The sequence below is a fragment of the Macaca mulatta genome, chromosome 14 (genome assembly GCF_049350105.2).
Source record: "Macaca mulatta isolate MMU2019108-1 chromosome 14, T2T-MMU8v2.0, whole genome shotgun sequence".
NCBI classification, from domain to species: Eukaryota; Metazoa; Chordata; class Mammalia; order Primates; family Cercopithecidae; genus Macaca; species Macaca mulatta.
This window is the reverse complement of record NC_133419.1, coordinates 20,333,812-20,347,934: the sequence shown is the minus strand read 5'-3', so window position 1 is coordinate 20,347,934 and position 14,123 is coordinate 20,333,812. Positions and strand designations below refer to the sequence as shown.

General features: G+C 47.9%; 1 protein-coding gene across 1 annotated transcript in view; it reads right to left on the bottom strand.

Moving 5' to 3' along the window:
• SYT13 (synaptotagmin 13) overlaps positions 1-14,123 on the bottom strand; it is a 47,009-nt gene that overhangs the window by 15,743 nt on the left and 17,143 nt on the right. The window contains exon 2 of the mRNA XM_015114405.3: positions 302-527. Coding sequence (XP_014969891.2) covers positions 302-527 — 226 coding nt within the window. The remainder of the gene's footprint in view (positions 1-301; positions 528-14,123) is intronic.

Sequence of the window (14,123 nt, the reverse complement as noted above, 5' to 3'; positions counted from 1 at the left end):
TGACTCTGAAGCCCATGGTTTTAACCATGGCTCTTTATCCTCTCTTATAGTTGCACACATATGACTTGAAAGGGACTCCATTTCCCAGTGGAAAGTTGGCAGCCTGGGGGAGAAGTGCTATGGCAACACGTTGTCAGGAAGGAAGGATCATGATTCCGAGGCCTAGTGCCCACCTGCTTGGCCGGCGCCAAATGCTGGGGCACTCAGCCTCCTCATCAGGTCACATACAGCATCTACAGAGACATTGACAAGCCCCACTGGAGTGCTGCCCATGGAAGTGCAGGGGGCAGGAGACCCCTACCATTCTGAGGGAGGATGAACAGCTCCTCTGTGACCTGCCTCTTGAGGCGACTGTCATTCGGGGGTTGGGGGCTGGCAGGTGCAGTGGGCTCCTCCGTGGACCTCAGTGAGTAGTCTGCATAGTTGATGACCTCTGGAGCCGTCACAGCTGGCCTGGGTCCATAGATGTCTGGGAACTTGAGGAGGGCACGGGGCTGAACAGGTTCCGTGGATTTTTTAACGTTGAACTGCAAACACAAATTACTCTGATTAGTCCACAAAGGAGCACTCCTGTCTATTTACCCCCATGGAAGGGAGAAGCGATGAACTGACCTGTTGTAGGAGGCAGAGGGAGAGGTGTGGTTCCATTCTGCTCCAAAGAGCACAACCGATCAAACTCACTCGAATCCGCAGTCCACTGAGATGTGGGCCCTGTTCATCTATCCCTCCTCCATCCATCGGCCCATCCATCCTATGGCTGTGCCCATGGTTATTGCCTGGACCTGCTGCAGGTGGTTCCCCCTCTGCTGCTCTCATCTGCTCCCTTGCCTCTTCATTCTCCCCTCTCTCTTCCTCCCTCCTCTTCTCCACCTAATGGCTCAGAAATGCCAGTGGCTCCCACCACACTTGGAGCAAAATTCAGACTCTCTGCAGCTTGCCTAGCTTGATCCTGCTCATCTGTCTGATATCGCCCCCAATCCTTCCTTTGCTCACCTGCAGTCACTGAGCTCCCTGCTTCTCAAACAGCTTGGGCTCTTTCCTTGGTCCAGCTTCCAGCTCCTAACTTTTCCTCCCAAACCGCCCACCCCTACCTCCACCTGCTTTTTGCATGGCCGGCTCCACCTCACACCTGAAGTCTGACCAAGGAGTCCATCTCTAACCTTCCAATCTAAATTAAATCCCTCCCCCAAGCCTGTCCCTCCCTATCACCACATCCCACTCTTTTACTTCACAGCATTGATCTCACCCTATATTGTTTTGATCATAGGCTGGCCTGTTTGTAGTAAGTATCTCCCACTAGCATGTGCGATCTATTAGCACAGGAATTATGTCTTGTCTTGCTCCTGCCTAGATCAGCCTGGTCCAAAGCTCACTGCCCCCATGGCTCTCGATGTTTGCCCTGTCTTCAAGTCTTTCCCTAGCGGAGCAGTCCCCATCAGAAACATTTATCATTATCTTGTTACACACAGCAACTAGTCACCCTGGGAGAGACATGCATGACTTGCAAAACCAATTTCCCTTTGCACCTCCACCCACACTGAGAGTGTCACTGGGCATCAAGTTGCTGTGTCCCTTGTGCCTAGCATGGTGTCAGCTCACAGGGAGTATGCAATAAATACCTGCGACTAGGGCTACCATGTTGTATGGGTTGTGCACTGCACAAAAGTCTCTGGATGAGGACAGAGTAGAAGCCAAAATGCAGCCTGTGTACCACTTGTCCAGTTGTGTGCTCTAGGCTAGGCCCTTTTCGCTCGGAGAAAAAGGGGAATCTTTCTTTTTGAAAAGACTCACCTGCTTGTGAACCCTTAAGTGCGTGGGGCTCCTCACACAGAGAAGTGGGATCTTCTGTCTCTCCCTTCTATTTGAGAGACTCAAAGTTACATGACAGGTAGCAAGAGGAGCCTTCCCGGTCCTCAGGATTGAAGACTAGGTCTAGAGCTTAAATTGCTGGCACCTGGGTGGGCAGTCCACAAAAGGGCCCTCAGGTTAGACAGGCATATGTGAAGACTGAGATCTATGACTGAGTTCCCAAGAAGCCTCCTGCCCTCCACGCTGGCCCTGCTGGCCCTCCTGGCCCTCCCATCTCTGTGGCTGAAGCGGGTAGTGGGTGCAAATGGCTGGCAGCAGGACTCAGGCTGCCCTGCCCAGTGGCAGGAGTGACCCTGCACTGCGTAGGGGTGGAACTGGACCTGGTCTGGAAGGAGAGGCACTTAACAGTTTGCACTATTTCAAAAAGTTGTGTTTCTAATTTTTGTACCCTCTTTAATTATCCCAGGATGCATCCTGGACATTCTGCCCCGGTTGAGACTCTGTCCCCAACCATTCCCGAAGGAGGCTGGACCTAGGTGATAGGGACATTCCTTAATTAGTTTCATCCATTGGACATAAGAAGCTGCAGCAGGGCCCACAGGGGCAGGAAACAGGGGCTGGCCTCTCGGTGACCTCTTGGACAATTTCTTCCTGCTGGGCCCCCTATCCTGCTGCTGCCCCTGCATTTTCACATGTTTTCTTCTGAACTTCCCTAAAAGGTAGAGATTATCCTTCTTGTACAGATAAGGAAACTGAGGCTCGGAGGAGATTTAAGAAACCCTCAGTTCTTCTCTCAGAAACACTGCACAGTAGATTATAATGTAACCCAAGCGAGGACCTGATTGTATCCTGATCTCCACTGAGTGTGCCTGGCACACATGGGCTCTAAAAGCATTTCTGACTACAGTGGAGTGAAGTCACTTGGAATCATGCAGCTGGTGAGGGCAGCAGCAGAGAAAGCCTAGATCAGCCTGGCCCAAAGCCCACTGCCCCCAGGGCTCTTGACACTTTTCTTGCCTCCAAATCTTTCCCCAGCACAGCAGTCCCCATCGGAAACATTTATCATTATCTTGTTACACACAGCCACCAGTCACCCCTGGGAGGGACATGCATGATTTGCAAAATCAGGCCCCCTTTGTACCTCCACCCCCACTGAGAGTGTCACTGGCATCAAGGAGGCTGGCTTCCAGTACCAACCCTACCGCTGGAGCTAGGTCACTTTGGGCAGGTAATTCCACCTCTCTGGGCCATCACCTTAAGTGATAGGTGATTTGCAGACTATCCCACTCCACATTCTGAGTTGCTTTTTTAGGCTGCAAAGAGGTGAGAGACACCATTGCTTTATTTACAGGTATAGGTGAGTTGGAGACGATCACAAACAAGTAAAATAAGTAAGTATATTTGGCCACTCAGGACCGCAACACAGAAGCGGACGGGAGGCAATATGTGTAAATAACACCTGATAGCTAGTGCACGGTACATGCAGGGCACAATCAGAGGTGCCCAGGAGGCCGAGCTGGCCTTCAGGGAGGAGCCAGGGTGTGACTGAGACCTTGAAAGAGAGAGGGTGATTTAGAAGGCAGGGGTGAAGACCGGGATTGGGGAAGTAAAATTCTGTGCTCCTGACACCAGATGCTCAGGGCCCTTGGAAGAGACACAGAGCAATGACTAATGTCGCCATCTTTCTATTCTATACAAAGTCACCTCCACCTTCAATATTTCATATAACTCTGTATTACCTTCATCCTACTGTTTCACAATGAGGAAATTGAGGCTCAGGGAAGCTCGCAATCATACAACTGACAAGTGGTATGTATCATAAAGCCTCTAGATATTTTCACTTCAAAATTCACGTCATTTCCATTGTCCTGCAGCTGCTTCTCAACACCACCCCCTCGCCACCCCCTGCAAAATCCCTGTTGGTCTTGCCACTGGATTCTAAATGACAACCACAGCATCTCAGGGGCCCACCCGCTGCCACTCCCTCCCATTCATCGGCACAAAAGTGCTCCCAGAGGCTGCTGGGCCTCAGCACACACCTGACTTAAAGTCACGTCACCCTCTGCTCTCACTTGGTTGGGACCAGAACTAAGACTGTTTGGGTGGCCCGGGAAACATTTTTTGTGTTTACATTTGGTTTCATCCCAATTCAATCATCTGAGAAAAGGGCTGGGCTTCATTCCCAGTTCGATGCAATTTGGATGATTTTGCATTTTCAAGGGGGAAATAATCACTGGGCTCAGCTCTGAGTGAAGTTCACTCTGTGTTGCCTCGAGTCGTGACAGAGTCTGGCTCTGCCTTCCTCCCTCCTCAGTGGATCTCAATTTGTGTGTCCCTGATAACCTCAGGAGCTTGTTACCAGAGCTTAAAATGCACTCCTAGAGCAAAAGATTGGGCATTTCTTAGTTGTCTACCAATACCCATTCCCTCTCCCCTCCACCCGCCCTCCACATCACCAGGTTGTCTAGGTTTCATCCCATCCCCAGCTCCCAGGAAGAGGGTCAGATCTTTCCATTTCTTGGCATTATCTTGGTGACCGATTCCTAGGGGTTGGCACCCGTCCTGGGGAAGCCAACCCAGATGGAAGGGAGGGACTTGGATTCCACAGTAGTAGAAGTCCCCTCCTCCCTGGACAGGAAGCGGGTGGCCCTGCCTTGTGACTGCAAGGTGAGTCAGCCTTGGGGCAGCAGTGTGGAGAGACAGAAAGAACCCGTGTCCTTGATGGCAATGTCATTAAGCTGCTCAGCCAACCAGTCCTGCAATCTGTCCTGCCTCTGCATTTCAAGTTACATGAGCAATACTGTTCTTATTGTTTAAGCCAGTTTGAATTGGGACTTTTGTGCATTGCAACCCAGAGCATCCCAAACTGATGCATTGCCTTTTTCACAAGCATCACAGGAGATCATGACCCTGGTGTGGAGAAACTGGGCCTGGGGTAGAAAGAACCCCTCTTGAATCTCTGCATCCAGCCCAAGGCATCCTCATTTGCTGTTTATTCTTTTCCCACTTTATCCTGTGTGGCAAATGGCTGGCTTTAGCTGGGAATGACTTACGGCCTTTGCCCAGGCCAAGAGCAGAGTCTGATGACAGCTACACGAGTCTCTTCAAGGAGCAAAAGCAGCAGCTCATTACGTATCTCCTTCTCTTGTACAATCTTATTTACTGCATTTCAAACTTGGTTCCATCACATCTTTCAAATGCATCTATCTTTGCACTTAAATAGCTGAAACGTCAATGCCAGACAAACAGAAAATAGGTTCAGAGGTTGAGAGAGGGAGCCTGGGAGAGGGTTCTAGGTGAAGAACAAGAATGTCTGGGGGAAGGAGGTGCTCAGGGTAGCAGGGCCCTAGAGAGAGACCTTGCTCCAGCCTTCCACCATGGGTGCATGAGGGGCAAGACTTAGAATCAGATATTCTCTGTCTATGTGTCCCTTGAAGCCCAGGAATAGGGCCTGGGAAGTATATCTGCAGGATGAATAAGGTAAGATTTCCAGGGGAGACAGGCATTCAGCAATTAGGGGATGGGTGCACAGCTGTGCTTGGCATTGCATGTGCATCTGGATAGAAGAATCACACCCTCAGATGTGCATCAGACCCCTCAAATGTACCTCCTTAGATTCTCCCAGCCTCACCTGTCCCTGGGACCTTTGGCTGCTTGCTCCTCCCACTGCGTCCAACCAGCTGTCCATGGGCACAGCCCCACAGGGTCTCACATTGGGCTCAAGCCATACCTTTCTTGCCTTCTGCCCTGGGACTTCTCCATGCCTGCTGAGGTGTGAGGCACCAGGAACACTCTGTCCACTCAGAAGCAACCCAGATGTGCAGAGAGTTAAAGCTCCACAGGGGAACTCAGCAACAAAAACCCAAACAACCTGATTCAAAAATGAGCAAAGGACTTAAATAGACACTTCTCTAAAGAAGATATGCAAATGGCCAATAAGCACATGAAAAGATGCTCATCATCACTAATCACCAGAGAAATGCCATAAAAACTACAGTGAGATACCACCCCGCACCCATTAGAATGGCTACTATCAACAAAACAGAAAATGACAAGCATTGGTGAGGATGTGAAGAAATTGGAATTCTGTGCACTGCTGGTGGGAATGTAAAATGTACAGCTGCTGTGGAAAACAGTATAGTAGTTCCCTAAAACATGAAAAATAGCCAGGCACGGTGGCTCACGCCTATAATCCCAGCACTTTGGGAGGCAGAATTGGGTGAATCACTTGAGGTCAAGAGTTCCAGACCAGCCTGGCCAACATGGGGAAACCCCATGTCTACCAAAAATACAAAAATTCGTCTGGGCTTGGTTGTGCACACCTGTAATCCCAGCTACTCAGGAGGCTGAGGCAGGAGAATCGCTTGAACCTGGGAGGCGGAGGTTGCAGTGAGCCAAGATCGTGCCACTGCACTCCAGCCTGGGTGACAGAGCAAGATCTTGTCTCAAAAAAAAAAAAAAAAATTAAGAATAAAATTGCTGTATGATCCAGCAATTCCACTTCTGGGTATATACTCAAAATAATCGAAAGCAAGGTCTTTGAAGAGATAATTACACCCATGTTCACTGTAGCATTACTCACAGTCGCTAAAAGGTGAAGCAATCCAAATATCTATGAACAGATGAATGAATAAGCAAAATGTGGTATATCTATACGATGGAGTATTATTCTGCCTTAGAAAGGAGGAAGATTCTGACACGTGCTACAACATGGGTGAACCTTGAGGACATGATGCCAAGTGAAATCAACCAGTCACAAAAAGACACCTATTGTATGATTCCACTCAAATGAAATTCTTAGAGTCCTCAAAATCATAGAGACAGAAAGTAGAATGGTAGATGCCAGAGGGTGGGGGAGGGGAAAATGGGAAGTTATTATTCAATGGGTAGGTACAGATTTTTTGTTTTACAGCACAAAAAGTGTTACGGAAATGGATGGTGGTGATGTTTGTAAAACATCCTGAATGAATTAATACCACTGAACTGAGGCTGGGCATGGTGGCTCATGCCTGTACTCTCAGCACTTTGGGAGGCTGAGGCAGGAGGATGGCTTGAGCCCAGGAGATCTAGACGAGCATGGACAACATAGTGAGACCCCATTTCTACAAAAGAAAAAAAAATTAGTTGGGTATGGTGGTGCACGCCTGTAGTCCCAGCTACTCAGGGGGCTGAGGTGGGAGGATCGCTTGAACCCAGAGGTGAAGGCTGTAGTGAGCCGAGATTGCACTGCTGCCCTCCAGCCTGGGCAACAGAGGGAGATCCTATCTCACACACAAAAACCATTGAACTGTACACTTAAAAATGGTTAAGATGGTAAATTTTATGTTATGTTCTTTTACCATAATAAATTAAAAAAAAAAAAAAAAGAGAGAGAGAGAGAGAAAGAGAAAAAAAAAAAAAACCGAAATCAAACACTTCTATGGGAGGAACCCGACCCCTGTGAGCTGGAAGACAGGAATGAATTCTCCTTCCTCCTCCTCACTGTTCCCAAAAGTGCCTTCAGTCGCCTTTTGGAAGATGACCCCTGCAGATCCAGCAGTCACCCTGAATGCCAAGTGGCAGTGGCTCGGTAATACCCCTGTGCTTGTCCTTCCTCCTCCCGGGCCCCGCCCACCGTTCTCCGGCTCCCGCTTCCTCATGAAGGGCAGCACAGACGCCTCCAGCTCTGCCTCCGGTAATAATCCAGGCAGAGACAGATGGCATGGGGGGTGGAACCTGAACCTTCATTTAATGAACAAATATTTATTGAGCCCCACTACAAGCCAGGTTCTATGCTAAGTGTTCGGAATATGGGAGTAAACAGGACAGATGCTGTCCTTCCCTTATGGGGCTTATGTTGGAAAACCAAAAATTAATTATGTAGTTAATGATCTGTAAACAAACATTTCATCTTACCAAAGATGCTAGGTGACCCCTTTTATGACATGATTAATTTTTCACCTTAAGGCTGTTTATTAATTTGGGGTTTCATGCTGGGACATCCCTCTTACAGTAGCATTGCACCACCCAGGAGGCTGCAGGTCGGGGCAACGGATCCAGCTGAAAAAGGGGACATCTTTACTCTTTAAACTTGAACTTTAAAAAAGGGGAGGGCAGAGAAGAAGCATCCAGTTGAGAATCCAATATTCAGATGATGCCAACCATAGGCCACTGCTGCTACTGAGGTCTGTAGTATAGCTAAGCCCCCGCTAAGGGGGTAGTGAGGCCAGGGCAGAGGGACCTGCAAGAGTCTGTCGCTCTGGGCTCTAATACTGGCGATTATACCCACTAACGTGTATATAATGAAATATATCCTGCTGATCAGGTATTCAGGCTCTAAAACAAGACAGCTTAGTTGGAGTCTGGGCTTTGTCAATTACTTGCTGTGGGACCTCGGGTCCGATTAATTAACTTCTCTGTGCCCAGTTTCTTCATCTGTAAAATGGGGATGCTAACAATAGCATCTATCTCCTGGGGCTGGATTGAGAATTAGATAGGATAACCCACTCAGAGCTCTTAGGACAGAGGCTAGCCCAGCCAACCCTCGACAAATGTCAGCAATATTTATGTGACTCTAGGGTCTAGTCAGGTGCTACGAAAAGTGGGGTTTGTGTGTAGAGACCAGTTGATGAACTATTTTTTGTTGTTACTTTTTTACTAATTTGTGATAAATATAGAAATTGAGTGTGAGCATTACAACAAACCTAAACTAAGCTAAACTGCAACCTCTCTCACAGGTGGTTGGAGAAGCTCTGGTCTAGACCAAGCATTCTCACACCAGAGCCGCCGTGGTAGGTGCATCTGTGATGATACCTTTCAGGGTCCTGTCCCTTGGTGTCCATGCCCTTGTATAATCCCCTGTCCTTGAATATAGACTGGACCTAGTAACTTGCTTCGAATGAACAGAATATGCAGATGTGAGAAGACAATATTGCTAAGATTAGATTACCGAAAAAATGACATTCCATTTTTCTTGCTCTCTCTCACCCACTCCCTCTGATAAAACACACTTCAATGTTGAGAGCTTTCCTATAGAGAGCCCCATGTGCAAAGACCCGAGGGCACTGCAGGAAGAACTGAATCCTGCCAACAACCACAAGAGTGAGCTTGGAGGTAGAGGTTGCCCCAGTCAAACCCTGAGATAAGCACAGCCCCAGAGGACACCTTGACTACAGCCTGGCAGAGATTCTGAGCCAAAGGACCCAGGTAAGCCATGACTGGATTTCTGACCCCACAGAAACTGAGATAATAAGAATTGTTGTTTTAAACTATTGTGTTTTGGGGCAGTTTGTTACACAGCAATAGATAACTAATAGAGCTCTTTGTGAGAATTACCCAAGAAGGTGTTAAAAAAATGTACACACCACTACACACCCACTAAAATGGCTAAAATCAAAAAGACTGACAACACCAGTGTTGACAAGGACGTGAGACATTTGGGATGCTCACCAGCGCCGGTGGAAGGGAAAATGGCAAGTCACGTTGGAAAACTGGAAGTTTCTTAAAAGTTAAACATAAATCTATCCTATGACTCAGCAGTTCCACTCCCACGTATTTATCCAAGAGAAAGGAAAACATGAATCCGCAAGAAGACTTAGACATGGCTACTGAGAGCAATGTAACTCATCCCAGCCAAACACTGAAAGCAGCCCTGCCGTCCACCAATAGGACAATGAAGTCGGTTGGGGCATATTCTTATAATGGAATATTCATCAACCAACAAAAGGAATGAGTTTCAGGTACGCTTAGCAACAGAGATTAATTACCAAAACATGCTGACGAAAAGAAGGCAGCTGTCTACAAATACATACTGCCTGATTCCATTGACAGAGCTGGATCTCAGCCAGAGACAATTTGGCCCCTCAGGGGACATTTGCAGTGTCTGGAGACATTTTTGGTTGCCACAAATGGAGACGGTGGAGCTGCTACTGACCACAGTCACCATGGGGGTTGGGAGCTGTTACTGGAGGCCAGGAATGCTGCTAAGCATGCCACAATGTCAACCCCTATCTCAGTTTGGACAGCTATAACAAATTACCATAAACTGGGTAACTTCAACAACAAATGTTTATTTCTCACAGTTCTAGAGGCTGGAAGTCCAAGGTTGAGGAGCTGGTGAATCTGGTGTCTGGGGAAAACCCACTTCCTGGTTTGCAGAGAGCCATTTTGTTGCATCCTCACATGGTGGAGAGCAGACAGCATCTCTCTCACATGTCTTCTTCAAGGGCACTAATCCCATTCACGAGGGCTTTACCCTCATGACCTGATCACCCCTCAAAGGCCCCACTTCCTAATATCATAGCATTAGGGGTGAAAATTCCAACATATTAATTTGAGGGCACACATTCAATCCCTAATTCCCCTACAACAAAGCATTATCAACCCAAAATGTCATTAGGGCTGAAGTTGGGAAACCCTGATTTAGATGAAGTTCTATGACAGGTGGAACTCATCAGTGGTAATAGACTTCAGAACAGTGACTGCCTTTGGGGAGAATGAACCGGGAAGAGGCACGTGAGGTGTGCGGGTTACAGCCTGAGAGATACATATTTGTCAAAATTGATCAAGCTATAAACTTAAGATGTGTATATTTCACTGTATGCAAATTATATCTGTATGCAATTACATACAGATTTTGCACTGTATGCAAAAATAGAGATAAAGATAGATACATGTACATACACATGCACCTCTGAGTAACATGCTGAATTGAGCTTTCTGGGGTGGTTGAAGAATCTGTATGTTCAGCAAATTTGCTGAGAGATTCCTGCACACAACCGGCCCAGAACTTGGCTGTGGACCTGCATTTAGGATCCACTGGTCTCTAGACCAGTATTTCTCAAACTTTCTTTCCAAATAGCCTCAGAGGCAGAAGAAGGTGACACATACTCTAGGGAAGGGGAAGCAGTTGGGAGCAATTGGGGATCTTTCTCCAAATCTCCAATTCTATCTTACAGATTCATATGAGTCTTTGTATTTGATTCCATATGATTGTTTTAGTATTAAAATGTTTTAAATTACTACCAGCAAGGAAAATTTTCCTTTATTTCATGACTTCTAGGTCTGGTACCACACTCCTTCCACTCCCACTCAAATACACACACACACACACACACACACACACACACACACACACACACTCCCTAATGTCTGGACAAGCAGCATTAAGTCCGTTACATCAAGCTAGAAGAAACTGAGAGAAATCCTCATTTTGCTCATTTTGCCTCCAGGGAAGGACCAACTCCTGCAGGCTAAATGGGAACAGCCTCACTATCCTTTGGAGATAGCTTAGAAGCTTATCAAAATTTCCCTTCCAACTGCAGATAAAATTTTCCTGGAGAAAATGTGGGGCGCAGCTCTTAAGCAATCCAAAGGTTTGATCTCCTCTGCCCATTCCTTCTGTAGAGGAAGGCACACCCAACCGATTGTGTCCTCGCAGATACCGACAACTAACTGAACCTTCGTGGCTAGCCAGTCACTTATTAACAGACTTGTATTCATCAAGGAAGGTCAACTGCTAAACCTCAAGGCTGAACACAATAAAAGTTGATTTCTCACAGTCTGAAAAGGGCTGGTTATTTTCAAACTCAGGGTCCCAGCCTCTTCCACCTTGTGTCCAGCCTCTTCCACCTTGTGTCCCTGTTTACCTGTGCCCTGCACCGTTCAAATATAAACTCCCCAAATCCTCATAATAACCTTAGAGGAAGTACAAATATTGTCAACCCCATTTTACAGAGGAGGACACTGAGTCTGTAGAGCGCAGTTCTGTGCCAAAAGTCATGGCCCGCTAGGGGGCGGTAGAGGCTGCATTCAGACCCAGGCTGACTCGCCCCAGAATCCCCTGCGGAACCACCAGTCCTGGCTGCCTTCCCGCCACTTCAGCCACCACTTTCCATTTTTAGTGAGCCTTGACCACTCCTCCACGTTTCTGTGCCCCTAAGGCGGATGCCCAGGACGCCGCCTGGTCCCACCACACACTACGCTGCCCCTGCATGCCCTTCAGTCAGGGAAACGGGACTGTCAGTGCCAGTTCCCATACTTTGACGTGCATCAGCTTCATTTGGGGAATGAAGATTCCCAGGCCCCCCAGAGGTTTGACTTGATGGGTTCTAGGTGGAGCCTAGGGACGCCTCACTTGGGAACACTCTGATTTGGGGGAGCCCCAAACATCCAGGTAGGGTAGACGTAGACACCCCCTCTTTCATGGTAAGCTGCTCACAGGCATGGCCTCCTGTCTCAGAGTCCGCTCAGCTCCCCAGCCCCCGCAACACTGATTTGCCTGGTAGGCCTCCGTCTCCTAGGAAGCTGCCAGCGCCAGGGCCCTCTACTTCTTGCTTGCTTCAAGAATTGTGAAGCCATGTGCCTTTGGGCAAATCCACAGTTATTTCTGGGAGTGGGAGAGTGGTGACACAGTTTAAGTTGCAAAGTGGAAATCCACTTTGAAGAGGAGGCTTGGCTTCCGGTCCAGGCGGCGGAGTGTTTCCATGGCGATCTTGCCCCTGTACCATCTTTTGTTATCCCTTCCAACACCTCCTCTCCTGTTTGTTCCGAGTCTGTGCCCCCAATCCTTTCTCAAATCCGCCTCCCTCGGAGCTCACCTCCTCCTATTCTTTCTCCCTTCTCCTTGTGGTCGTTTTGAAATCTAAAACAGCCCGTTTGTGGTTGGTCCAGGACACTCACTGCCTCCAGCCGGTACTTGATGTGACTTGATTGGAGATTTGTTGGTGGGTGAGCCCTGCTGGCAGCTGCCCCTCCCCACCTGGCCAGGATGAGACACAACGAGAATACCAGCCAGCCCTAATGTAAACCTTTTATCTGCTGTTTGTCATCATTCCATCATTCATTCGACAATGATTAAACCTCCCAACAATGGCCAGCTGCCCGAACACCACTGTCTGATCACTGTCCTTATGGAGTGGACATTTCCAGTGGGGTAGAGAGCAAGAAGCCAGGAGATCCCAAAAGCTGTTTCCCTTAGGAATAAGTGCTATCCAGACCAGGACACATGGTAATGAGGTCGGTTGCGGCGGGGGCGGGGTGGGGGGAGTTGTTTCTACTAAGAATTTGAGGGTCAGGGAAAGGTCCCTGAGCTAAAATTTGAAGAAAAAGAAAACCCATCATATGTAGCTTTACGATGTGTCAGATACAAGGCTAAGCATTTTACCCATTTGGTTTCATTTCAACTTCACAGCCTCGTGAGGAGGCATTATTGTCATCCCCACTTAGAGGAAGAAACTGAGGCACAGAAGGGTTAAGTCTGAAGTCACATGGTTAATAAGATGCAGAGCTGGGAATTGAACCCATGCACACGACTGTGGAGCCCGCAGGCTTTCCAGCTTGGCCCCAACCTTCCCTTCCCGGGAAGACACAATAGTCTGTTGTCATTCCCAGGTCTTGGATAGATATAAGGAGAAGCCAGTGGGGCTGGAGGATGTCCCCTCTCTACCCTCCCAGCCTAGCCATTCACTCCATCAACCATCATTCAACATTGAGAGCCCTTTATAGGATAAAAGGCATGGCCAACACTGATCGCTACCCCGATGCATAGTCTGTATGTGTGTTGGTTGCGGGGAGTGGGGAGGAGGGGAGATTATTAGAGTAATAACTATGATGAAGAACAGTAAAACACCAGGCAGAGTCTGTAGGAGCAAACCAAGCTTTGCCTGGAGAAGGGGAGGGTGGTAGGCGCAGGAAGGGGAGAAGGGAGAGCTGTAGGAGGATTCATAGAGACACTGACTTTGGGTTGGGTGCCCCTGAAGTCTGACAGGTAGAGAAATTAGAGAGGGGCATTCTGCCAAGACGGCAGAAGGAAAGTTTGCACCGTGCCCAGAGTGCAGTCAGTCCGCGGGTGCAACACAGCTAAAACCCAGTGAGAGGAGGGGGGTGAATGTTGCTGCAATCTCAACATTTCTGGCGGAAACTGAATTTAAAAACAGAATTAAAAAAAAAAAAAGAAAAAACTCCATGGGACTGGAAACTGCAAAATGGTAAGATCCTACCTAGAGATTTCCTTCTTGTAGGTGGCCCCTGCATTATTTCAGCAGTCACATCACAAAGCCCTTTAGGCCACCATCTCTGTAAACTTTCTGTGTAACAGATGCTCTGCAATGCACAACACAAACTTTACTGTATTTAATCTTCACACAACTATAGATAAGTGCCTAATATTTTCTCTATTCTATATACCCTAATATTAACAAATAAAAAAATAACCTAATTATTTTTACTACAGAGGAAGAAACTGAGGCTCAGGGAGATTGAAACATATCCAAGGTCACACAGCTAATATTTGAAAACATTGGGCTTTGAACCTATGTCCACCCCAAAGCCAGTGC